Below are 25,803 nucleotides of genomic sequence, written 5' to 3'. Positions count from 1 at the left end.
CCAGTTGTTTCAAAGTAGGGGAAAAAACCTCATTAAGGATGCTACCTGGGTTGTAACAAATTGATTTTTTTTTTTCTTGAAGTGTTGATATTTGAGAGCAAGCAGGGAGCTGTGGGACTGACAGGGAAATAAACTTTGCACGAGAATCATTGTAAAGGCATGTCCTTTATTATTTACTCTTATTATGGATAGCTCTTGAATGCTCACTCCTGATTTTCTTACAGGGTGCACCAGGGAAACCGGGTGAAACTGGGTCCAGAGGAGAGAGGGTAGGTTGGACACTACTACGAGTTATTTCATTACATTGAAAGAAATAGAGCTGTTTTGAGCTAAGGGCTGGGGGAAGGGGTCGGTCAAGAGTGAAGTGTAGCCTGCAGAGCTCTCCCATGCTTCCCACCCTCACAGCCGTCTCTTTAATCATTCTCCGTCAGTAATAATTTGTGGATCATTTGTAACGCACCAGATGTATTCAGTAACTTTGCCAGCTCAGCTGTTTGTGTTTCGCTGTTCTTGGAAATCAGAAGTTTGCCTCTTGTTTTGTGGTGGTAATGTCATTTTTTTCACTTAGGGAGAACCTGGCATCAAAGGTGAAAAAGGTCCTCAGGGAGAAAAGGGCCCTCCAGGTGATCCTGGGATACCTGGTCATAAAGGTCATCCAGGTCTGATGGGTCCCCATGGACCTCCAGGAGACACGGGGCAAGTTGGACCTCCCGGTCCTCCAGGACAGCCAGGATTTCCAGGACCAAGGGTAAGATTCCAGAGAAGGGCTTAGTACAGTAATTTTACTGCCACAGCGGTGATCAGAAAAGAATGTGAGACTGCAGCAAGGCCGACAGAAACCAGAGCAGGTGTGTGCTGTAACGGGCAGGCAGAGTTTTCATCTCTTGATACATAAAAAGAAGAGCTATAGCATATCTCAGGGAAGTGTTGTGGGGCTGTTGGGCTGAACATCAGCAGAGCTGAGCAATATAGCCAGGGCAGGCAGTCCCTGACACCTTATACCCCTAAAAGCCTGAATCGGGTCACGTGACTGTGGTCATGGGTCTGGAGTCTGAAAAAGCTGCTCTCTAGAAGGGTGTTAATGTGCAGCGTTTCACCCGGAGGTCTTACACCTGCCTTCCACTGCTGTTGTTTGTTATGAGCCGCAAAATGCTGAGCTGTGGAAAGGTCACGGCTCTATTCCTGGAAATCCTGGAGTCAGCTCATCAGAATTCATGAAATCCTATTTTTGTTCAATATTCTCTTTTTTTTTATTTTTTTTCCTAACGGGAAACAATCTCTCTGTCAGAGTGCCTGGGGGTAATGTGTGTAGATGAATGAGAAGAATCACCAAAGCTGGTGAAGCCGCTGTGCCCATCGTGAGGATGGATTTAAGATCACCTCAAAGGGGAATAAAAAGTGAAACAATCCCTGATGTAAAAGCTGGGTAAATGCTAGACAAAGCACTTCTTTGTGTGTCTCAACAACACAGAGATTTCATTAAATCCAGTGATGATTATGGAGATGTAATACAACTAATATGGTTATAACTTGAAAAGATAATTTTTAAGCCTTCAAAGCAGGTTCCGCAATCGTGTTTACTTGCTTTACTTACTAAGAGCCATCATAAATGCTTGGTACTTAATGACAAAATTGTTTCTTTTGTCATCGACAAATACTTCTTTTTCTTGTGCAAAACTTATGTTGGGAAGAAGGCAGCAAAAAGACCAGCTCTGTATTTATCAGCAATGTCATCGGTTAAAATGGAAACGTTTCTTATCTATTTAATAAAATCTACATTTCTTGTTGAAGTATAATTTGTGATTCAGAAGACCTTATGAGGTTTTTATAAACATAGAGAACACACTTATGTTGAAAGGACAGGCGTGAGGGAAAAGCAACACTTCCATGCAAAGAGCTCATGCACAAAAGAATGCAGTGTTTAGGTTGACCAGAATTATTTTCAAAATTGGGAGAAATTCAAAGAATAATTTTATTCAAAAAATGAAAAGTATGTTTCAAGTGAAAACTCTCACTTTATGATTTACAGAGGGAAACATTTCATCTTGCTGGTTCAAAATGGTCTACTTTTAACTGTAGCTACAGTTTTTCTCTTGAGTTTATGCAAAGACAAGAGTGTGGTTACACTAAAACCATGGGGTTTATTTTCCTAGAAAGCCACAACCTAAAAAATTGTCCTTCCACCCACCAAAAATACTTTCATCGTTTTTTCAGTTGCATCATCCAGAGTTGTTCACATAGCTTTGAGTTTTGACTGCTATTAGAGCTGTTCAACAGAACCATCAAACAGAAAAGCTGAGAGAAGGGAGGAAAGATACTGTCCCTTGGAGGATGGGTAGGGGACCAGCACCAGGCCGCCACGTCCCCTGTCCCCTTTCAACAGCCTGAAATCCAGCAGAACTTTGTACTCATTTGGAAGAATGGGCAGCATAGGCAAAAACCGGCAGAGATAAAGGCTGTTGGCAGGTGATGGATCCAGTGTGAGTGTCTAGAGCAAGTCCAGACACCCACCTTAACTACCCCGGGGGCACACATGCGTCTCTCTGCAGGGACACTTGCAACGCTGAAAAAGGAGGTCAGCTTTCCCCTGTGATCTAGTAGGGCAGAGGATGCCTCCCCATTCGATTTCTACTCCTTTTATGACTGTACAGGAGAGAGATTTCTTCTAGGAAGGAGCTGGGGACAGTGTCCCAGCTGTACACTCTGAGCAGGCCCTCTGCTTGCACTGCTGAGCCCGTGGGTTGCCAGCAGGTTGGGAACTGTGGATGTTTTGAGTCCCTTTACATTCTTCTTTCAGGCAGCACCTGCAGCCCTGCGTATGCTGTGGGTGATGAAATGCAACCCACTAAACCCTTTGTGGAGGGTGTAATTTGCATATCGCCTGACTGTGATTATTATGTCGTGTTATTGCTGTGATTATTACTCTCTAGGGGGAACCCCCATCTCTAGAGACTTTGAGAAGGCTCGTTCAAGAGGAGTTAGCCAAGCAGCTAGATGGTAAGTAATCAGCTCTAGGAAGCCAGGAGATGTATGTGAGAGCATGAAAAATGCTTTCCATAGCTGTGATGGCTCCTGAACCTCTCCTGCTTAAGGAAGACAACGGTGCAACAAGCCTCTCTGGAAGGAGCAAAGTGTAAAAAGAAATGTGCTTAGCAAACTTCACCATTCCCCAGGGTTGGTGTTCCCAGCAACAGCACGGGCGCTATCTTTCTTCTTCAACCCAAGGCCATTCATTGCCTGTGCTAAGCACATCACGGTTTTTTGCTACCAAAACAGCTTTGCTGCCAACTCCTTCCTGCAGATAGAGCAAGAGAAGACAGAGATTCAAACAGATTAATTTGGGGCCCTGAAAGAGAAAGTAATCAGAGTAGGATGTAAACTTCCTGTCAAGGACCCAGCTGGAAGAGAAATATTCCTGATTTCTGGTTGAGACATTTGATACAGCGTGAGAAGAGGGGGTAGAGTGGATGGGAGCTCCTGCTCCTGTCAAGGTGCGTGACCACTACGGACCCTATCAGCAGTGAAATGCGGTGCCTCTTTCCACACAGCTCCCAGAGCAGCTGCCACATAGCTGCAGACATTTTCCTCCATGCTAAAGATCACGTTTCAATGGAGTGATTTATTTGGAGGATATTATTTACACACTTCTGGTCTTCAAATTCCATGCCAATCTGAAAGGATTCAGGTTTCTGGATCAGTGAAAAGAAGATAGAAAACTCATCTCCCTCTATTCTGTAAGATGTGTTTTGTGATGCTGAGTATGTCTTCAGAGCTCTCTAGGCTGCTCAGGGTCTTAATATGGAAGTGGCAAGCAGTGTCCCTGCTTGGAAACGGGAGAATATGCTGACGCAGGAAGCTGCCTTAGTTACGGTTTCTGACTTCACAGCCAGAGATGGTTACATTAGCTTTAACTCCTCGTGTGTAACAGCCCAGAACAAGAAAAGCAAGCTTTGTCCCTATAGAGCAGCCACGAAGCATCTCACTCTGTGCAGCAGAAGCCATGGAAATCAGCTTTTCTTTTCAGAGCAGCAATGATTCCAGCTGGACAGAAATCCACCAGCTGGACAGCTAAAGGAAGGGACATTTCAGATCCTTGGTGGACAAGGAGAAGGGAATGAGAGAAATGTTTAGGATTAAGTATGGAATTTAGGAGAAATGGAGTTTAAATAATGTAGAGAGGGTCAGGTAGGCACCATCATGGCTTATGGGAAAGGATTTGTGTGGCGACAACAAATGCGTGGCTCTGAAAAATTGATCTGTGACAGCACTTGAACATTACTGGTTCTAGCTCTCCATCTCTTGGAGCACTGACCTTCTAGTCTAACAAACGCATTTTCCTCTCTTCACAGCAAAGTTAGCCTATCTCCTGGCTCAGATACAGCCTGCACAAGTAAAAGCATCCCATGGAAGACCAGGACCTCCTGGTCCCCCTGGGAAGGAAGGACTCCCAGGAAGAACCGGACTTCCAGGAGAGCCTGGCCGGCCTGGCCAGCCTGGGTCTGAAGGGCCACCTGGACCAATTGGTCCCAAAGGTGAGTGAAACTTGATGTGTTTGAGCGGTCTGGTAAAGTGATGCGTCCACCACGCTTTTGTGTTCACCTCTCCTGTTAGTAGCATCTGAGTGGTCCTCAAAATGCGTTTTAGAAGCATGCTCAGACTGTTGAACCAGAGGTGGTGCGTGTCACCAGCAATTGCTGGTGTGTTCCACCTCTGGCCAGAATTGGAGTGGTGTGAGTCTTCATTTCTGCATAACTTCCCATCTCAGAGGATTGGCCACAGTTAAGAACTATTTTTACCAAATACACTGGCTTCCGTGCGGATGGAAGACCTATGGTAGTGTTCTTCAGTTCTGTAGACCATTATGTGTTCGTTATTGTTCTTTCCCTCTCTACAGGAGAAAGAGGAGCAAAGGGTGAGAAAGGAGACACCGGTGTGGGCCAACGAGGGGAAATCGGTCCTCCAGGAATTCCAGGTGTGTTTATTCAGAACATCTCACAAAACACGTCACTCAGAAACACTGTAAGGACACAGATCTCTGCCATATTAGCTAGATGATCAGGATAACATAAATACGTCACATACAATTCTCTGCAAAAAGGGGCCCAAAGGGAAGAAATCTATCACTAGCATCATTATCGGGCCACCTTTGTTTCCTCAGCCTGATTGACAGGTGTAATGATCCATCTCAGTAACAGCTAGGTGACCTGCTCTTCAGGACTAATCCAAAGAGAAGCTTTGATTACCAGATACTGTGAAGTGTCCTACCTGCCCTTGTCAGGATCTTCTTGTAACCAAGCCAAATCCAGGCAGCTTCAGATGTTGTAAAAGGTCGTATCCTACACCTGTGCCTCAGGCCTACAGCTCATGCTTTGCCTTTGCTGACAAAGAATCAGCAAATATGTTTTGTTTCTAATTTGAGATTAGGAGCCGTTGATCAGTTTTGCCTTCACTCTGCTTTTTGCGGGGAGGAAACTATGGGGAGGCTTCGTAACTTCACGGTCTGCCTTTGGCACACCAGCTCCGCGTTGGATGGCCCCGCTATGCTTCGTAATGATGAGTTATTTCCCAAAGCTGGCTCTTGCCTCAAGCTTCCCCCTGCTCACCTCCTCTCTGTTAGGACTATACGTCATTATCTGGCTCGTGCAGCTGCGCAACTTCGATGTGGTGATAGAGGAAGAGCAGCCACAGCAGCGCCATGGAGCCCAAGGATGCCACAGGGGTGGGAACCTTTCTTTCAGAGGAGAGACTCTTGTCATGTCCTTGTAGATATACTCCACCCAGACCTACATCTGTGGACGCTGATGGCTGCATCCCCATTTGGCAGCAAAGCCATCTCCTGTGATATTAACACGTCTGAGTACTGTGCCCTGGGGTTGTCATTGACCAAAGGTATTTTTTTTTTATTTTAGGCCTCCCAGGGGAGCCTGGCTATGCCAAAGATGGGATGCCAGGACCACCTGGGCCTCAAGGAGAAGCTGGTGTGCCTGGTCTCATGGGTCCACAGGGACCGCCGGGAGCCAACGGACAGTGTGACCCCACTCAGTGCGCTTACTACGCAAGCCTGGCTGCCAGACCCGCCAACGTCAAAGGGCCCTAGCATGCAGGGAGAATCCCAGACCTGTTTTTAAAACTTGAATTCAGTGCGTCTGCCAAGAGCTCTCAGACGTCTTCAACTGTGTTTCTTTCATGGGAGGCCTTCTAAAGCCAACAGATGCTGCCGGTCGGTCAGATTATTTTTATGAATTATAATAATAATTATTATTATCTTTGATGTGATATGTGAATTTGCTTTTTTTTCCCTCTAACTTCAGGGCATAGTAAAACATTAAAAATAAGTGTTTTTTTCCTCTTTTGAAAAGTGTATGATATCAATGCGTTGTGTAGCTGTTTATGCAAAACCATTCCGATGCCAAAATTTTTGTCTGTTATCTTGGTAATTCTTTCCAAAGCTTTACCCCTCACCCTTGAAACTGAAATTAAATCCTGTAGCCTGGAGCGTTAACTGTGAGACACAGGCTGATCGCAGGATTGCTGGTGCTATCTACCATCCCTACGGAGCGGAGGAAGGTAAAGCCATGCCAAGGCTGGAAAAGAGGCCTCCAGTACATTCAACTCACTATGGATGGACAGTCAGGAACAGCCAGGGCGTGTTTCCCAGAAGATCCCTGTTAAGTTTAACATTCTTCTGCCCACGAGTGAATGTATCCTACAGGAGCTGCTTTTTATGGGACCATGTGGGATCTCACAGTAAGGCCTGAAGAGACTACAGACGTGATCTAAACCTTCTCACTGCTCCCCATGCAAGAAATTCAATACTCAGATGGTTTGGTTCTACTAGACGGAACTTATCTTCCTTCTGTCAGGGAGATGCTACGCAAAAAGCTTTGACGCTCTCCTCTGTCAGCTCAGGGATGCCAAATCCCCAGTCCATTGTCAGTGCACACACAGCTCCCTACCACTGCTTCAGCCAAAAAATCAGCCAGAGCAGCATAGAAATTCCTCTGCTATTAAAAATCTCAGGAAGCCAAGTGTGACCCGACTTGACCATTTTGGACTATCCACTATGACAATATCTTGGCAAGGTCGTGTGTTAGAGGGTAGGTGAGAAGCTGCAGGCTGGTCTAGGAGAAGGTTGATCTCTGATAAAAGGGTCAGAGCAAATTGTTGTTCAGAAACCTGAAGGAAATTATGTTTGATGGCAAAAGCAAGAAGTCAGATAGTGGCCCTTTACCCCATCAGCTAATTGCCAAAATCAACCTAAGAGTGCAAAGAGAAAGTAAAGAGAGGATGGAGTCTGAAAAGACCTTCACAGTAGGTGCCAGCAAAGCAGCTGCATTTTCCAAACTGCTCTGCAGAAAGCAATCTGTAGTGAGAGGTGGGAGCAGTGAACCTGACACGGGCAGTAAGTGCTGGATGTGTTCGGGAAGCTCATCAGGTCTGTTGGAGACAGGAAGGAGGCTCCCTGCCCCACTGGCACGTTCACCCTATGGCACGGTGCTTCCCAGCTGGCGAAGCCAAGCAGAAGCCACAGCTGTCTGCAGCCACCCCAGGAGCAGACCCTGCTTCTAGAGCCCAGAGATCACCGTTTGCCAGCCTCCGAGTCTTTTTGTCACCCAGGAGCGGATAGAGTTTGCCTTTGCTTTACTGAAAGATGGAATTACATGACATGTTCACACGACAGGGTCAAACCAAGTCTTTACTGTGTAGCTCTCAGTGCTATTTTTTTTCTATTTCCTATGCAAATAAATGCTTTGATTTGATTTTACTGTGTTTCTTGCTATGGAAAGACCAATCAAAGTGAGGATGTCATGAAGCAAAAAGCTTGCCTCTTTTAAGCACCTCTCCATGGTGTTACTCCGTGGTTACTGTGCTTCGTCTCAGCTCAGCCTGCTCTATTTCAGCGCTAAGCCAGCGTGTTGATGACACTGTATTTAACAGCATCATTTTTCCTGGTCCAGGCTGAGTGAGATTTATTTCATCCCTCTGGTGGTGAGTCAGAACAGGCTTCCCACTCAAAAGATACTTCCCAACGTGGCACGGTTCATCGTTTTGAATAAATGTGATGGCAACGAGCAGGTTTTCTGGAGGTCAAACGTGTTAACTGGGCCATATTAACGTGACATTGAATTCCAGTCAGGTCAGTGACTCCTCAGCCTCTGTAGATTCTCTCACCATGTGCGTCTGCACGTGTCATGCATAGCACAGACTTCAATATTTTCTGGTGCACCAAGCAAAGGGTCAATACATAATGATATTAAACAAATTTGAGAGACTTTCACCTCTATGAGATCAGAGAATCATAGAACAGTTTGGGTTGGAAGGCGCCTTTACAGACCGTCTTCTCTATCTCCAAGGTGAGCTGGTGCAGTGGTTTCTAGTTGAAGGAGATCTGGGGGTGGGGTGGGGGGTGGTAATGTTTTTCATTTGGATGTCTGTTGGAGTCATTGCCAAGAGTCTGCGTTAGGAACATGAGGGACACGTCTGTGTCTTTAATATCAGGGTTAGGCACAGACCTCGGCTCTGCAACTTCTCCACCCTGAAAAGAGGACACAGCCTAATTTCCTTTGCTCCAGCATATTCCCCAGCATATGGGTGTCTGTTCAGTCTGTTCCCGGAGACACCCCAGGCTGACCCTGTGCCCTGAATTCAGTGGGTGCCATTTCCCTGTTTTTCCTTAAATGTCATTTTCTCTCCAGCCAGTTAAATGGCGTTTACTAGACACAGCCTGTCACTGGTGAGAGGAGTTTGAGACACGCTGCAGACCCAGATCAAGACCGATGTTTACAGCCACCTGGATTCTACGGGTATAGTCATCAAACAGAGGCTTCTTTAGCTGCCACCTCTTCCAGAAACGAGCCCTATGTGAACGTGCCCAGAAAGTCGCCTGTGATAGAGGGTAAAAGAAGGAGGGTGTATTTGCAGGGTTTCTACGCTGCAAGCTGAAACACCAGGAGCTGCAACCGTGTTTGCCTCAGTCTATTTGTGAGTATCCGCAGTCTTTGGAAACGTGGCCTGAGATTACTTTCCAGATCAGATCTGCCACTGGGCAGGCAGTAAACCTACACGTCCAGCCCTGAGCATGGTCAGGCGCTGCCCTCCAGAAAAAGTGGATGGCTCTGTGTCCCAGCAGGTGACAGTACGTGCTGAGAGGTGACAAGCAGACGTGTATTGTCCGTCCAGCATCTTACAAGGTGACGGTGCAGGCAGAGGGGGCAGGGACAGTGCTGATGATCTCTCCTCTCACTGCTCTTGAGTAAGGGAGGGTTGTGGCTTTCGCATCTCGATGTTCCTGTCTCTGCAGCAAAGCGGTTGGTACATCACCATGAGATCCGTTCGGTGAGTCTGAGGTTTAAACCCGCAATTGCTCTTTTTGTTGGATTACTTTTTTGACTGGTCCTGTGGTGAGAGAGGATATACTGTTAAAATTACGTTGGAGAGCCAGACAATCAAAAAGGTGCTGATGACGCCAGAGTAGTATGGCATCACCCTGGGTTGTTTTTCTGTTTGCTTTTAAATCAAGTGTATAAATTATTGCAATTACAGCAAACAGACCAGTATTCCATTAAATTTTTTTGTCTGTCAGATAAATAAATTAAATCCCAAGTGAGACCAGAACAAAACAACAGGATCATTTGGGGTAAATATTTTTTTTTGTGTTAAATTATTTATCAATTTATACTTGTTTTCTAAATAGTTCTGAATTAGCTGCTTCTTGGAAACTTGTAGCAGGAGATGGATTATTACCCTCCTTTGCCACTTGTGAGTGGCTCTTCTCAGCACAGCCTTGTGATGCTGTTTTCCTGAGCTGTCCTTTCCCACCTCGTGCTGTTAATATGGGTTAATTAAACTGTGTAAGGCTGAACTCTGTTCCACGTGTTTATTGGGAGATGTGTAAGCAAACCAAGACTACGCTGCTCAGGAATAAACCAAAGGTTCATGCTTTTTTCCAGGGAAACAATAAAAATACTGTAGCAGGTAAGCCCAAGCACTCTGCTCTGACCACAAAACTGGCTGAGAGATGAGCACAGCTTTTACATTCTGCGCAATTAAAAAAGAATTATTTGTTTTTTAAACAAACAGAGTTTGCTGATGACTTCGTCTTTTAATGGAGAAACTGGCCAAGCTCTGCCCTGCTGTAGATTGTAGTTTGGCAGCTTCTGGAGCAGGACTTGATGCCTGGGCACAGCTAGCTATGACCATCTGACGACATCTTGGGTGCCAGAGACACCGAGAGCAGACTGAAAGATACGATGTAGGACCTAGGGGAGTCTTTCCAAATCTGCAGTGGATGACCCTGTTGGAGATTATGTATCATCTCAAATGATGTCTAGGTACCTGAATCCCTGGCTCAGTCTCTCACAGTGGGATTCAGAGTCGCGCCATGGCACCTGCACTTTGGCGACTCCAGTGTGAGCTGTGGAGCCTCAAGAGCAATTCAGCTCATCTTAAAGTAGTCAGCTGAAGCACTCTGGGTTGTGCTCCCTACATTAACTAGGTCTTCGTGGAAAAAAGGTCTTATGGTAGCTATATTTATCCTCCACCACTACTGACTCATTCTCCTGGAGGGTGAAAGACGTGGTTGTTAATTTTTTTCACTTGGACTTGGTCTGGGGATGTATGTCACAAATGGTAAGATGTTGGGTGCTATGTGACTAGCAGCCAGAAAACTCAGAGGAAGAGAGACAAGGTTATGGCAAGAATCTGTACTGTTCTTCTGCCAGGGAATACAGGATGGCTGCACTAACTAAACCATAACTACACAGACTGAAAAAAAAAATCCACTAGCATGTCTTTCAGACTCTGGGAGCTGGAGTCCAGTGCTGCTGAGGTTACCGCTCCACGGGGAAAAAGAGCAGTGCAAGGACAGAGCCAGACTGGGGGTGAAGAGGGGCTTTGACCCCGGTCTATAGGCCTGCACAGGGGTGAGCATCCGTCAGAGACCACCAGGAGTGCTGCTTTCTCCATGACGCCAGTGCTGCCGAGGGAAGTCTCTGCCTCAGCCACCCAATTTCCTCCTACATCCCAATTTCAGCACCTGTCTGAAGCCCTCAAAGTAATAAAGATACATCAGAGTCTGGACTTTCCTTTCAACACGCCGTAATTGGTGAAGTTGGATTAAGAAAAAAAGCCTGGTTAGCTTCATCAATCTGGATTAAACCTGCAAGCCACAAATGTAGATTTTTGTCTTCTGACTTGTGAAATGGGAGCAACTGATTAGCAAAGCATGAAGACATGATGAACAGGAGACTAGTTTTCAGAGCCGCTTTATAAAGCAGATTTTCGCTGTAAGGGCTAACTTCTACAAACCTTGCAAGGCTTGACTCAACAATATTGATGCTGGTAATATTCTTGTTGGAGTTTGTCTGAACTGAGAGTGAGAATATCTTGCTGGATCTCTAGGGGGATGATGTGCTGAAAATATGGGCTCTTCTTACTTTACCTTTTGGGTCATGAACCTTGTGTAGAAAGCACCAGGGAACAATTTGACAGAGGGACATTAATCACACTCTGCCATTCCCAATGAGCCAGCGATCAGCATCAGGCAGAAGGATGTCCTGCAAGACAGAGCAGAAAAGCACCTCCCACACTGGTAAAGGAAAACCTAGGGTCAAACCCAGGTGTGAAAAGGTTCAACAAAAGAACAGTGCCCAACTTCACAAAACCCTCTGTCTGACTCTGCGTGACGTGCTGTCTGAAAGACTCAGGTTTTGACGTGAAGAGATGAGCATGTTTAAGCAGAAGGCAGCACCCACGGCACTTCAGGTTATTTCACAGGACAGACGTATTTGACAACGTGTTCTTCGAAACACATCCTAAACACCCACTGGACTGACTACCTGACTATTGTCGCTGTCCTTGAACAGGCAGAGGTCACCAGTATTGAGGCCGTGTTGCTGAAAACGCAGCTGTGTTGGGCAGGGCACGTCTCCAGGATGGCGGGTCCCAGGATGGTGGATCGCCCCCTCCCTAAGATTGTTTTCTACGGTGAACTCGCCACCGGCTGCCACAAGAGAAGAGCCCCAAAGAGGAGACATAAGGACTCCCTGAAACAATACCTCAGCCTAGGCCATATTGACCACCGTCAGTGGTCCACCCTGGCCTCCAGTCGGGAGATCTGGAGACACGCCATACATAACGCTGCTGTCTCCTTTGAGAGCACGCATAGAATCAGTCTTGAGGAGAAGAGACAACGCAGAAAGAACCGTGCCTCGACTGTATCACCCAAGGAGACCTTCCGGTGTGCTCTTTGCAACCGGACTTGCCTATCCCGCATTGGCCTTTTCAGCCATCAGCGCGCTTGCAGTAAGCGTGGGAAAAGCCGTTCCCAAATCTTCATCCGCGAAGCCAAGCCATGATGATGATGATGATGATGAATGTGGGTGACGGCTTTTGTCCAAGTCTGAAGCGAGTCTCATTTCTTGATGGGAGCTGAGTTTAACTTTGACTCTATTTTTGTGGTTAATGGTGAGACCTGTCATTTCTGGAAAGCAACTTGCCCTCGCAGGTGAAGATCTCACTTTTCGTTGGCTGCTGTATTCATCTCCATTGTACATGTATCTCCTGGTTACTGTACCATTTTCTTGCTTATGGACAGCTACTAGACTTCCTCGAGTTGTGCTGAATCTTTTTGATTTAAAATGAGAGCTCTTTTGTGATGAAGCCAGCACAGCCTTCAGACCCCACTGACATTAACAGTCACCCTAAAGAACAGCAGTAACCACTTCCAGTGTTCCCAGGATCTGCTCATGCCGTTGCATACTCAGCTGTGATAACCCCAGCTCCACAGCTTGTGCAGTCCCTATCAGGAAGCCCAGCAGGCCTGTCTCCAGGCACCAACATCTCAGCAGCTTATAACGCCAAAGTAGCCTCACAACTCTGATGCATCCTAGGCAAGTAATAGTTTTCTCTTACAGATGCTGAAAATTAACCTGGAGGGAATTCTTGGCTTGATTTCAATCAGGTTCTGGTATTTGCACTCTGAATCCAAGGGTAATAGCCCCAAAAATCTGTATTTCAGGGTGAAACCCGATTAAAAAGCAGCAGACCCTAAAGTTCAGATGCTGACAATCCTCTTGTCAGCATAGTCTACATAGAGGTCTCCCAACACTTGCCACTTACTGGAGCTGGGATGCAGGTTCACTGCAAGCTCAGCACAATCCTGAGCTGAGGAGATCAGAACTGAGCAGGGTGGGAAAGCAAAGCTGGAGAGCCCTCTCTTTCACAAGACCTGACCTGGCAGACCTGCTTAGACCACAGCTTGAACACATTGTCTTCTTCTACCTCTCATGGATTGTGGGATGCTGTGGAGTCATGTCTCCTTCAAAAGAATTTGAAATAGTTTTCAGATGAAAGGCTGAAGGATTAGAGGATGAAGTAAAAGCAGTGGGCTCTCTCAGCCTTAGACTTCAAACCCACAATTTTCTCCTTCCAGGAAAATGCCCTGCTCTCTACATCTCACGCTGTGCTGAGTGGCTTGGGATAAACCTGATATTTTTCATCCCTCCTACAAAAGTTATGCCAGCAAGGAATAAAAATTTCCTTTTAAATATGCCAGAGCAAGTGCAGTACAAGAAAGACTGTATCCCTGTGGTGCAAGGGTTCATATGCGCAGCAGGAAGAAGGACTTCCAGATTTCAAAATTCATGCTGTATTGTGTTTGCTGAATGTTAAACGGACAAACTGACCGAGGGCATGACCTGTTCAAGGTTCCCAGCTCCCAAGCCACAAGTCTCTCTTCTCCTTGTCCTGTTTACTATGTGCTTTGCTTTGCCCTCTTCACCATGTGTTTTACCTACCCAGCCTTGCTGCTTCCACTGCAATCCCTTGGGACTGACCGATGTGAACTCCTCAGTCAAGGGCACCCTAGGTGTTCCCAGAAGGCACAAAGATTTGAACCGATCTGCTGAAAAGCGCAGGCACAGCGCTGCTGTTTCATTTTCAACACCAACAGGTATTTGCAACCAGCTCATTGGCTGCACTGTGAGAGGCAACAACATTTTGTGTACACTGCAGAGCCGGAAGGGAAACACCTGATCAAGTGACAATGCCAAGTGTTTACTCAAGTGGGGGTATCTGAGCAACCCAAAGACTCTGCACGTGTGTTGGTAACGTGCCTGACAGAGAGGAAAGCTGACAGAGGGTCTTGAGTCACCAAAAACTTCAGAGGTTGCCCGTGGAACGTGCAACAAATAGCCAGCGACTGTCTCGGTTCAACCAGTCACAGTTTTGGTGGGACAATGGATGCAGCCACCTCTTTTGGATGTGCCTCTACAGGCCCCGGTCCACTGTGGAGGTACTGTACAGAGCACGATCCAAAATATGAAGGAAAGAAGAAACTCAAGATCTCGGGCAGAGAGCTGGCATCGGTTCCCATGCAGGTCTTCAGCCTGGACCAGCTGCAGGTGCTGGAGATGAGCCCAGAACGAGAGAGCTGCCTGAGGTACCGAATGGAGCTGCTCCCTCCAGAGATCGGCTGCCTGAGGAACCTAACCTGCCTCTGCGTGGACTCCAACAACTTGAAGAAAATCCCTGCTGAAATTGGCACTCTGCGTCATTTGGAGAGGCTTGCTCTGAGCAACAACAGCTTAAGCTCACTGCCCCCGGAAATGGGGGCGCTTCAAAGGCTGCGCAGCCTCCACCTGGCTAACAACAACCTCACCGAGCTGCCTGCCCCTCTCTGCCAGCTGAGGAGCCTCACCTTTCTGGATGTGAGCGACAACAAAATAGGCGCAATCCCCTCCAGCATTCGGCATCTGGAGAAACTGGAAACACTGCTATTGCTCTTCAACTCCCTGGAGAGTCTGCCTGAAGACGTCTGTCTTTTGAGGAATCTGCGCACACTTTGGTTGGGCAACAACCACCTACGGTCCCTTCCAGCAAGCTTTGGGGAGCTGGTGAACCTGGACTGGGGATGCAATTACTGTTCATGCAACTTTGAGGGGAATCCACTGGAAAGTCCTCCCCCTGAAGTCTGCAGCAGAGGCCCTGAAGAGATCAGAGACTATTTCTTATCATTTCGTAGGGCTTAGAGGGATTAGACAACTGATGTCAGTCGTCATGAAGTGACTGATGTGGGTTTATTCTGTACAAATCAACTGCACAGGGAAAAAGTATTTCAAATGGAAAAGTCTGGTAAAAATCACTCTGAGGAGCTCAAAGGCTTCCTCTCTGCTGTAAGGTCATTTCTCTGGCAGTCTTTTTTTTGTTTGTTTGGGGTTTTTTTTTGATACTAGTATTGAACGGTGATGTATACTTTTCAAAAATGAATTCAGGGACAACTATAATCTTTTCCATATTTGTAGTTGTGCGGATTTATCTCAGGAGATGTTCGGGCCAAACATTCAGTCTGAGAAAATGAGCAACAGCTACTCTGAGAGGACAGAGCCAGGTAAACAACTGGTGGTACATAGATAGCGATAATCCCTGCTGTTTGTTTGCACACTGGGTTGACACTCGGGTCTGGACTCGAAGTAGGTGCAGACTGATACTTCTGGAATCGTTTAAGGCTGTAGGGTTTTGGCTGTGCTTTAGGTAGCCCAGAATCTCACCACTTTCCACAACATTTTACATCCAAGACAAAGGGTGAATCAGCTCAGGCTTCCGAATAGCTCTGGATAAGAACCAACCTGTGTTGAGGTCCCACAAGATACCACACCAGTAACGTCTCCGTTGCCTTGGCAGTGTATAGTGTACTCCTTACTCTGCTTCTCTTGAGGACCAGCTTCAGTGCAGGGCTGCCACGCTCTGCGGAGGTAGCGTGGACCTGGAGTTCACGTGCCAGTTTTTCCAGAGCAGACCTCGGTGATACTGCTCCACAGAGCTTGGTGATGCACAGGGATAGCCCAGATTTAGAGCATGCAGCACTAGCAAAAAAAGTTCCCACTGCTACCAAGGCTGGGAAAGTGTTCAGAGATGTTAAAATATGAGTATGCAAACTTCCTGCAAGGGAACATTTCTGAGAATCCCCGTCTGTAATCATGAAAGGCTTCATCAGTGTTACATTATGGAAATCTGCTGAGACGCCTTCCTGTTTCATTTTGCTCTCTCTTCCCCTTAGACTCTCATCAGCATTTTCCTCCCACCTCTCCTTAGCTTGCTTTTTGTGGGTGTTTTCTCTGTGGCTACTCTCTCTGACATTATCTTCATGTTTCATTATTCTCTCATCAAATCCCGTATAAATGCTTTTCTTTGCCCTCCATCTCCTTTGTTGCCTACTTCTCCCTTGGCCAAGAAGTAATGGGACCATGGTGCCTTGCTCGCTTGGCTCTTTCTATGGCAGCACTGAGAATCGGAGATGAGGGAGCGGGACAATGAACTGCAAGTCCTTTGCACTTGGTCATTTTTCAGAAATGTGCAGCATGATAAGGGACTGTGTGTGAAGCCGCTCCTGAAGCTGGTGCTGGGTCAGATATCAATGATATCAAGCTGGCAACAGTAAAGATGTCGAAGAACTGGGAGTTTGTTCCTGTTTCTGCCATTGCTCCATTCTCTGGACTCAGAGGGGTCCGTTGTCTTATTTCTCTGTTTCTCCCGTCCCGTTCAGTATGTACCACCTCAAGCTTGTCTAGTGTAGGACATCGGTACAAGGGCAGTACTAGCAGTGGGGCACAAGTAAAGACAGCGTTATTCCCATGATTTGGGACGTGTGCAGGAATGGAAATCTAGTAACTGTGGTCTTTTCTAGAGGCTTGTGTCTAACACAGAATCCTCCCAGGGCTCCATCTTAGACAAGTGGTAAGAGGGACAATTTCTCATGTCCCATGTCAAACTCTTCTGTCTCGCTGTTTTTCTCCTTTATTGCATGGGATTTTGGCTTGAGGATCCGTTTCTTATTCTGGCTACCTTTACCTTCTGCTTCTTAGCCAGCCATTCCCAGAAGGCAAGCTGCCTTTAGTTTGTTTGGGAAGTTCACAGCATCTCACAGCATCCACTTTTGGTTTTGGCTGATCGGGTTTCACACACTGAGTCGAACTAGTCCTTCAAAAAACCACAGACAGGATTTCTGAAGCCTGATCGAACCTGTTAATGATATACCTGTGATTCTGGGAGGGAATGGAGCTAAAAACAGGGTTAAAGCCTGCCAGAAAATGTAATCCGTGATAAATAGTGACACCACCTTTCCTGCAATTCTCCAGTCTATTGGAATCAAGAGAAATTCAGAGAAATTAATGCAAGTGAGGGCACTTTGACAATACCATTAGGCTGCTTGAGCAGACTGAATGTATTATTCAGCTAGAAGAAATTCTGTCCTGACATCACGCTGTCTGTCACGTCTTACTCTCCCTTTGTCCTGGTTTCTTCCAAAATCCCACTTCCCAGAGTGGAAAACCCAATAGTGCACATCCACTGCAGCATTCTGGCATCTGTGTTTGTTAGTGGCATAGCTGCGCAGAGCAATAACCAGATCTTGGTGTAGTCATTAAGATGGCATTAAAATCTAATCTCAAACTGCTTATCCGGGGTTTGTTGTACTATCTGTGTTGTTGCTAAGCACCCTCCTTTGCCTGCGCTCATTAAAACTTCAACTATTAACATCAGAGAATGGCAAACTGCTCGGATATGGGCCCCTGGCAAAAAGACCTACATATAATCCATACCTGGGTGTGACGGGGAGGAGGGAGGGGGGGAGTTGTTAAAGCTGACATTCAGCACTGATGGGAGTTGCACGTGCATTCCCTTCAGCCCATGCTATGCTGCAAACAACTGGTGTAGGAGAAGAGCATTGTCCCCTGGAATTGCATAGGAGTTTCATTTGAAAACTTGCAGCAGAACGATAATGAAAAGTAAAAGCACTGAATGAAAAAGCTCCAAATAGAAATCCAGGAGAATAATATATATAAGGGCAGAGGGCTCCTCTTTAATTTAACATACAAATGCATAACACTTCACAGGCTGGTAACTCAAGCCAGACAAGTCCTGACTACAGATAAGCTGCATATTTTTAATGCCAGAGAGTTCACCTGAGGATATGGCAGATTCTCCACCACCCAAAGTCTGTAAAACCCACAGTCTAGCTCACCTGAAGGTGTGACTGTATCACTCCACCTTGTTTCATGCACACTGAAAGGTACAAAGGCTCCATCTTTAAAGTATATGGCTGCAGTCTATGGCTACCATAAATCTAAAATATTAGATCCCAGCATTTACTTGCTTCCTCAATTTGCCTCTGCATGAACTTCAGCTTTTTGGTTTTCAATGGCTATGAGCAATGTCTGAAGAATTGAGGGTCACCAAGCCAGGAGCACCGGTCAGAGGGCTCTTCTGTTCAGTGGTGGAGTCAGTTGCTGTGCTCCTCATGCCATTTGGAGTCAGCAGCAGATTTCCAGGCTCACAAATGGAAGATTGTTCCACTTTGAGTGGAGTTTAGCACCCTCCAGATTTCCAAGTCTTTGAAAAGTCTTGTGAATGATCCATCAAATGTATTACATATTAGGAGACATCAAAGGAAACACAACTTTGTAGACCCCCAGAAAACAAAAGGTGCCACAGGTAGTGTCCTACATACAACATAAACATATTTGGCATCTTAAAGAAGAGTGCCAGCTTGTGAATGTGCAGTTGCTGGGGATCTGTCCCAGAGGTTTTCTACATGTTCCCTAGACCAGGAGGTTATACCTCCAAAAGGCCATCATCATTGAACGAGGTCACTGTTCCTGCTAGCCGGATGGATCCCAATGTCACCCGCCTTTGTCTTTCTCCGTGCTCTGTAGGCCTCATCTCAGAACTCGGCAGTCCGACTTCAGAAATCACAATTTTCTGGAGATGCAATATTGAGTCTGTGCAAGAGGGTCAGGTCTGACATGGAACCATGGGATCAATAGTTTTAATTATTGTTGATTGCATATGATCACTGTAAAAGCACCTGATTCAACAGAACATGTTTCCCCACCATTGGGCAATGGCACCATAGGAAAACAGAGTGACCTACCATGATCAAGTGCCGTATCCTTCAGCTATTAAATTGCAACGAAAGCCGAAGCAGCATAGCTCATGAAGGGCCAATCCAAGCCATACAAAAAAAAAAAAAAAAAAGCTTTCAACTCCCCAGAGTGTTCAGCCCATGAACCAAAAGACAGGTAGTAAATGGTGTTTAAATCAATATCACATCCAAGCCGTGGATTTCTTTGGTTTGTTAAAGACCTCAGCGGTCATCAAGAAGCTTTTTACTTTTCTGCCACACTAGGGAAACTGTAAAAGGTGTTGCCATTCTCACTGCCATGCAAACAAACTTTCTTTGAATAGTTCAGGCAGCAAGAAAATAGCAAGAGGTAAGAGACCGATGCCAGTGCTCAGATGGAATAGACCACACTGCGTCTTATTACCGGAATTCACTGAGTTTTGCCAGACTTAAGCGTCTGACAGACCCAGCCTTCAGCTCACTGCTGTCGAGACTCCCCAAATGACCAGTCATTTTGGTGCATGAACTTTATGAGGACTCGCATTCCGTAGGATGCAGTGACTCACACCCAAGGTTCAGCCGGGGTCAGGCCATCAGCGCAAAGGTATGTCTACCCAGAGAGAAATCTTCCCAGTACTTTGCAAATGGCACTGCTGAACAGTTCTTCCTGTAACGCGAGCTTTGGGTTTTGTTCCATGCCCCAGAGACTTAGAAAACAGATTATTATTATATTCCTGTTTGCAACAAGCCTTTTACATACACGAAGCTTGCTGAAGAGATTATTAGGAGACGTACTTTGCAAATGGCACTGCTGAACAGTTCAAACTGAAACTTCTTCCTGTAACGCGAGCTTTGGGTTTTGTTCCATGCCCCAGAGACTTAGAAAACAGATTTCCTGTAACGCGAGCTTTGGGTTTTGTTCCATTCCCCAGAGACTTAGAAAACAGATTATTATATTCCTGTTTGCAACAAGCCTTTTACATACACGAAGCTTGCTGAAGAGATTATTAGGAGACTTACTAAAGAAGCACCAAGCCTGTCAGTCCTTCTCCTCTGGCTGTGCTGTCCGCATCCCTCCCTTCTCCTCTGGACTATTGCTACACATCCTTACTGAGCAGTCACGTTCAAAACTGAATCCAATATGGCATCTGAAATCTTTCTAGTGCCAAAGGAAGGACTACTGCACACCTTGGAAGTTATAACCCTGTTTGCTCACTCTTGTGTAGTGTTGATTTCTCTTTGATCACAAGCAATCCAGGTTGTCGTCGACTGTGATACGACGCTTTGCTGCAGAGCTGCTATTGGCAAATTTTGGTATTGCTGTATTTGTATACACTGAAGTTTGCATCCTTGCACTTGTCCCTAGGAATTTCAGCTTCCCTCTCCCACCCCAGACAGGTTATATAATCCCTCAGTATCATTCTGAATTCAGACCCTGTCCTCCTGTGCTGACAATGCCTCCAAGCTTTATGCCATCTGAAAATTTAATAACCATACTCTCTTTTCTATCATCTAATTCATTAATGAAAACACATGCCAGGATGTGATCCAGAACAGACCTGGCTGAACTCCACATTCTATATCCTTCCTCGGTGACAAAGCACCACTGATAACCTTTCTGATATATTATCAAACCAGCTTTGCACCCTATCGATCATTGTCTCCTCCAGACCACGCTGCAGCGGCTTGCTTATGAGAATGTCACATGCACCCATTTTGAAAATCTTAGTAAGGGTAAGATTTGTGACAGCCTCTTTTCTTTTACTCTTAAAGCCTGTAACACTGTTAAAAGTGGAAATTAGATCATTTCAACACAATTTATTCTTGACAAATCCACACGGGCTACTTGTTCCTTGCTGCTATGTGAAGCAGCTGCTGCTGTGAATTGTTATCTTCCTGGTGCTTACGACATGTGCATTTGCTACAGAATTTTTGCAGGGCTTGAAGGCAGGTATGGATCATTTCCCATCCCTTCTCCCAACAAAAACAAAAACAAAAATGAAAACAGAAACAAAACAACAACCACAAAAAAGCCTTTTAGTGTAGACTATATACATTCTTTACAGCTACCGCGACTTTTTGCCCTTGCACAGACGTGGTGCTGGGTGAAACACCTACCTTTAATGCAACACCGACTTGCTGCTTCAGCCTCAGGAGGAAGATTCAGGGCTGGCAGGACTCCAGCAGAGCCCATTAAAGCACAAGCACAGGAGGCTGGAAGAATTTGGTATGTATCGACTTTTTGCCCTTGCACAGACGTGGTGCTGGGTGAAACACCTACCTTTAATGCAACACCGACTTGCTGCTTCAGCCTCAGGAGGAAGATTCAGGGCTGGCAGGACTCCAGCAGAGCTCATTAAAGCACAAGCACAGGAGGCCGGAAGAATTTGGTATGTACCATGTCATGGCCAGTTCCGATGTGCTCTGAGTGGTCCCACAGTGCTAGTGGAGAGCGACATCTCCTCTTCCAGTTTGAGAAATGTAATTTGAGAAATGTGGGAAAACATTCACTTCCATTTCCCTACCTGGTTGTTGTGCAGAGGACTTCAGCCTGTTTATGAATCGGAGAAAAGGCTGAACCTCTGGGAGAAGGAAATGATGCAAGTCTCGAGGTACCTAAAACTATTTTGGTCTGTCTTGTCAGCTGGGAGCTCTCCTTGACTTCTCTTTCTGCTTCCAGTTTCCAGATTGCTTTCCTTAATCCCCCTTCTCAGACTCAGAATGGTCTGAGTGGCAGTTTCTAAGAGGGCAGAGCGAACCGACAGTCTGGATCCTGCAGTAAGCAGCTTCAGCAGCTCACAGCGTGGGTCTGTGTGAGTTCCCTGGACAGCTAAGTCGACGAGAGGGTATCTGCACCCTTCCACTTGTAGAAAGGGTGTTTCAGATCAGCCCAGACATCTTCTTTTGACTGAGATGAAAGGAGGATTCCTTTTTGTTCTTGACAGTACCGCTGGCTGCTAGGAGGTTGGCCCTTTGCAGTGGGTCTGTACGTTCATGGAAAGAAGAGGAAAAAGAAGTTAACTCATATAGGCTGAATATCCACTGGATGGATGGTGTCTGTGTAGTTTCCACACAGAAAATACTGCTGCACTTCAGCTATTTCTAAACATCCACACAGCAATAACAGCATGGTTCTGAGTCTGGTTACTATTTGCAAAGTGTCCTTTTCAGATGTAAAGCAGGCCTTATCCAGACTGAACAACTGTGATTGGTTCCTAGAGCACTAATAAACGTCAGTTATCCCTTATTTCTATTATTTTTTTTCAACTGTGAGATTCAAGCACTTTGCTCACGGCCTCGATTCCCTCTTCTAGCATTTGGTGATGTCAGGGTTTATGCAACTGCCCTATGGCATATGGGGCTGAGAGGCTGCAGAGCTTCTCTGTAGACCCCTTGTGAGCTAATGTCTATCAAAGACATTCCAAGAAGTTAGGCTTGATGACCCTGCTTGTTCCTTCCGCGTCTGTGCTCTTAGCTCTGTGTATTAGACACTGTTGCTTGTTGGGAACATGCTAAGCTGATGCTTTGTATATCTAGACTGATTCTGTTTGAAATGTTCTTTTTCTATAACTTTTTGTCCTGCTGTTTGTACTGTACAGGCTGCCACCAGTTCTGCACAGTTCTGACACATTCTGCAGTCATACATGTTGGGGTATTTTTAATTTCCTAGAAAACTTTTGGTGATCTGGCTGGATGAGACTACAAAAGAAAATGAAAGTTATATGATGTTGTGGGTATGTGTGCATCTTGATTCCACATCCTCCATTAGCAGAGACGTTAGGCGGATGCCCTGTACAGATCCCAGTTCCTTTCCCTGGTTTAATATTCAAAGCTCTTTGCAGCCTCTTCTGAGTGTCATTCAGGTATTTCTGCAGAAAGAAAGGATAATGACGGACTGACATGATACAGGAAAACCAACATTCGCTTTATTCGAACTAGGTGGATTGTCACTGGAAACAGCTTGTATTTCAGAATGGTAGAAAACGCCTAAGCCAAAACGATCTTCCTCTCTACAGAACAGCACATAGGATATAGTATAATCAATTTTCAAATTGTGCTTTTTCGTTGCAAAAGTCCTACCTTGCCCTCCCCCCAAATCATTTTAAATAAGAATAGTGGTTTATTTCAGAAGTATCGGAAGTTTGACTGTAACTTTTCTTACTGCAAAGAACAGCAACATCTGCATCTTAATTTCTTTTTCTCTCTGTGAACGCTGCATGTATCACGTGTTGGCAAAATATAGACTGTTGTTGCAGAAAAAAAGAAGAACATTTTTTTACCTAATCCCCTGGATAAAAGGAGGATGGCTACAGGCATAAAAGTAAATTGGTGTTTTCAGAGCTGGAGCTGTTGAGATGCAGGATCATTCAGGAGTCCACAAAGACAGATGCCCTCTTACCTCCAGGATCAATTGCAGTCATTAAGTCTCTGGCTCTGATTGCAAAGAGCTCCTCAGGCAAGTGGTCTCAAACCCATCCCCAATAAGAACCCCTTCATGTGCAGCACTGCTGGATATTGCCAGCCTTGTTAGTGCTTCTTGGAGAAGAAACAAGGATCAGAGGGACCCTAGAGGAAAGCTCTTCTCCAGAGGGATTCCCTGCAGGCCCTGCTTCCTAGAGCTGACAGCTGGTTCCTTGAATAGGATGCTCCAAGGTTCAAACTGCTCCCTGGGTAACCTTGCTTACGTATTTCCTCAAAACACTTTCAGCAGTCTTCTGCAGGCACCTCCTAACAAATGGGTCCTGGCTTGACCCTACAGCTGGGGAACTGCTACAGTAATAGGCTGCAGTAATTGTTCAAATTTAATGTCTACAACAGAGAAACTAACCACCTCAGCTAAGGATCCTTGCCCTTCACGTGAATCTGCAGCCAGGCAGGTCCAGAACAAGCCTTCAAGCATTGAGCTGGATATGGCTGAACTAACTGGTCTCTCTTTGAAAAAAATCCAGAGGGTGTAACCTGGTGGAAATGGGGCCTGGAAGCACCGTTCTTTTAGTGCTCATCTGTTGTATGCAGCCTGAGCACCAAGGCTGGAGCTTACAGATGGGTTTGCCTATACGCTTTCCTGGAAAAGAGACTCCCCCACCCCCAAAATTCCCAGCGGAGCTCAGAGCCTCAAAAGCAGGATTGTATTTCGACAGGAACTAGGGCATTAATAACTTGAAACCGAAAAAAGCTCAGGATGCGAGAGAACAAGTGAAAATTGGTACTGGCTCTGGACTGGCAATGCAGTCCTTTATTTGAGATTTGTTGTGTCTCCAGTAATCTTCCAGTAGCTTCTGGGTTCACAACATATGGCACATGGTACCCTCTGGAGTAGTTTCTTTTCATCCCTTATTAGTGCTGGCTGCCTGTCTCCGGAAGAAGAGCCATGCTGGTACGGATCAAGGGTTATCCTGGACCATCTGTGCAGTGTTCACCCTCTAATTAGGGCCATGAAAAGTGGCCTGAGTAAAAATAAGAACAAGGAAAAAACATTTAATACTATCCTCTAGTGTTTTGTCAGTTTTGGAGTATTTATGGTTCAGGAGAGGTCTTAACTGGATGCGGCTTGTCTTCTTAACAGATGATCCCAGGTTCCCTCTTCCAAATATCAGTCCAGGCTGCTCTGAGCCCGCACAAACTTCTTGCACACACACCATCTTTGGCAAGGAGTTTCCTAGGTCTACAGCCCACTTCATAAAGCATCACCTCCTTTAGAGGTCTTCACTGGCCTAACTTCACAGCACTCTGCACAGTCAGACCCCACCCGCCCTCTTTTTGCTGCTTGTCGATATGGGCACCTTCTACCTCTTGCCCATTCCGCAGCCTCCCTCCTGGCCATGTTTCTCCTCTGCTCTTTCCACATGTCATCTTGAAAGCTTTTCTCTTCCAGATGTGTTTAGGTATTCTAAGGATGGCAGAAGCTTCTCCATTCTGGATGATTTTACCTGTCTGGGTTGTTGCATCGTCAGCAAAAGGAAAACAGATGGCCTGCCCTCTTACTGCTCCACCACAGCCTTCAAGAGGAAAACACACGAACAACATGTGAGACACATACAACTGGTCTCACGGAGTTTTAAATTATGGTTTAAGGAACCCTTCTTTTCTTTTCAGCCCCCTCTACTCCAGCACTTCCTTTTCAATTAAAGTAGAACAAGGACCATTTTGGAACAAATACGTTAATTAAAACTAAACATGTTTAGGGCTGAATTACAAGGTCTTTGTGGGAAAAAGGATATTACAGTAATACTAAAAAGAAGAGATGCAGAGTTACCTAGCATGAAGGTACGAGCTAGATCTATAGCTCCACTCACTTCTGCACAACTGCAGCAATTGACTGCACTTGACCTTTAGGGTGAGACTTAGCAAGGAAATATTTGTTATTCCACTCTATTTGCAAGAAACCTATGAAGCAGATCAGTAATACTGCCTTCTTTTCCAGAGAGTTCCCTGAATAGTTCCTTTGATATACAGTCAGAATTCAGAGACCTCAATTTCTTGCTCAACAAACTCTTAGGAAGGGAGAATCTGCCATTGAACGCACTATTTGTTGACATCACAAGCCCATATACTCCTGTTTTCAGATTCTTCCTTGAAGTCCTTCAAGAATTACACTGAGAATCAGCACAAATCCATTTTTCCAGGGAAAAATCTATGGAGCTTGTTAAAATAGGTGGAAATCTGCCTATCCGGGAGGTTAGCATTCTGGCTTTTCTTCCTCCAGCACTTCGTATGACTTGGGAATCAGTTGTAAACTTCACATGAACCTAACCTACCACCAGCGGAGTCCCATCATACACACATCATACAGACTGCGGCAGAGAAATGGATCTTTTCTGCGTTGTTCACTGGCGGGTGCTGCTGGCTAGATATGAAGTCATCGCAGAGTATTTTCTACTGGTTATTCAGTAACCCAGAATTCT

At 45.8% G+C, this 25,803-nt stretch overlaps 2 protein-coding genes across 2 annotated transcripts in view; both read left to right on the top strand.

Moving 5' to 3' along the window:
- LOC104497517 overlaps window positions 1-6,333 on the top strand; it is a 46,490-nt gene extending 40,157 nt beyond the window's left edge. Inside the window, exons 27-32 of the mRNA XM_010140784.1 lie at window positions 225-269; window positions 569-748; window positions 2,931-2,997; window positions 4,350-4,532; window positions 4,895-4,972; window positions 5,910-6,333. Coding sequence (XP_010139086.1) covers window positions 225-269; window positions 569-748; window positions 2,931-2,997; window positions 4,350-4,532; window positions 4,895-4,972; window positions 5,910-6,097 — 741 coding nt within the window. The 3' untranslated portion in view covers window positions 6,098-6,333. The remainder of the gene's footprint in view (window positions 1-224; window positions 270-568; window positions 749-2,930; window positions 2,998-4,349; window positions 4,533-4,894; window positions 4,973-5,909) is intronic.
- A 7,904-nt stretch (window positions 6,334-14,237) lies between these two features.
- On the top strand, window positions 14,238-15,029 carry LRRC69 (leucine rich repeat containing 69). Its single transcript, XM_010140773.1, has one exon. The coding sequence runs from the start codon at window positions 14,238-14,240 to the stop codon at window positions 15,027-15,029; it is 792 nt and encodes a 263-aa protein (XP_010139075.1).
- The last annotated feature ends 10,774 nt before the right edge of the window (window positions 15,030-25,803 follow it).

Source organism: Buceros rhinoceros, unplaced genomic scaffold, assembly GCF_000710305.1.
Source record: "Buceros rhinoceros silvestris isolate BGI_N320 unplaced genomic scaffold, ASM71030v1 scaffold5610, whole genome shotgun sequence".
In the NCBI taxonomy this organism is placed as follows: domain Eukaryota; kingdom Metazoa; phylum Chordata; class Aves; order Bucerotiformes; family Bucerotidae; genus Buceros; species Buceros rhinoceros.
Note: the sequence above shows the minus strand (reverse complement) of the source record. Positions and strands in the feature narration are given on the sequence as shown.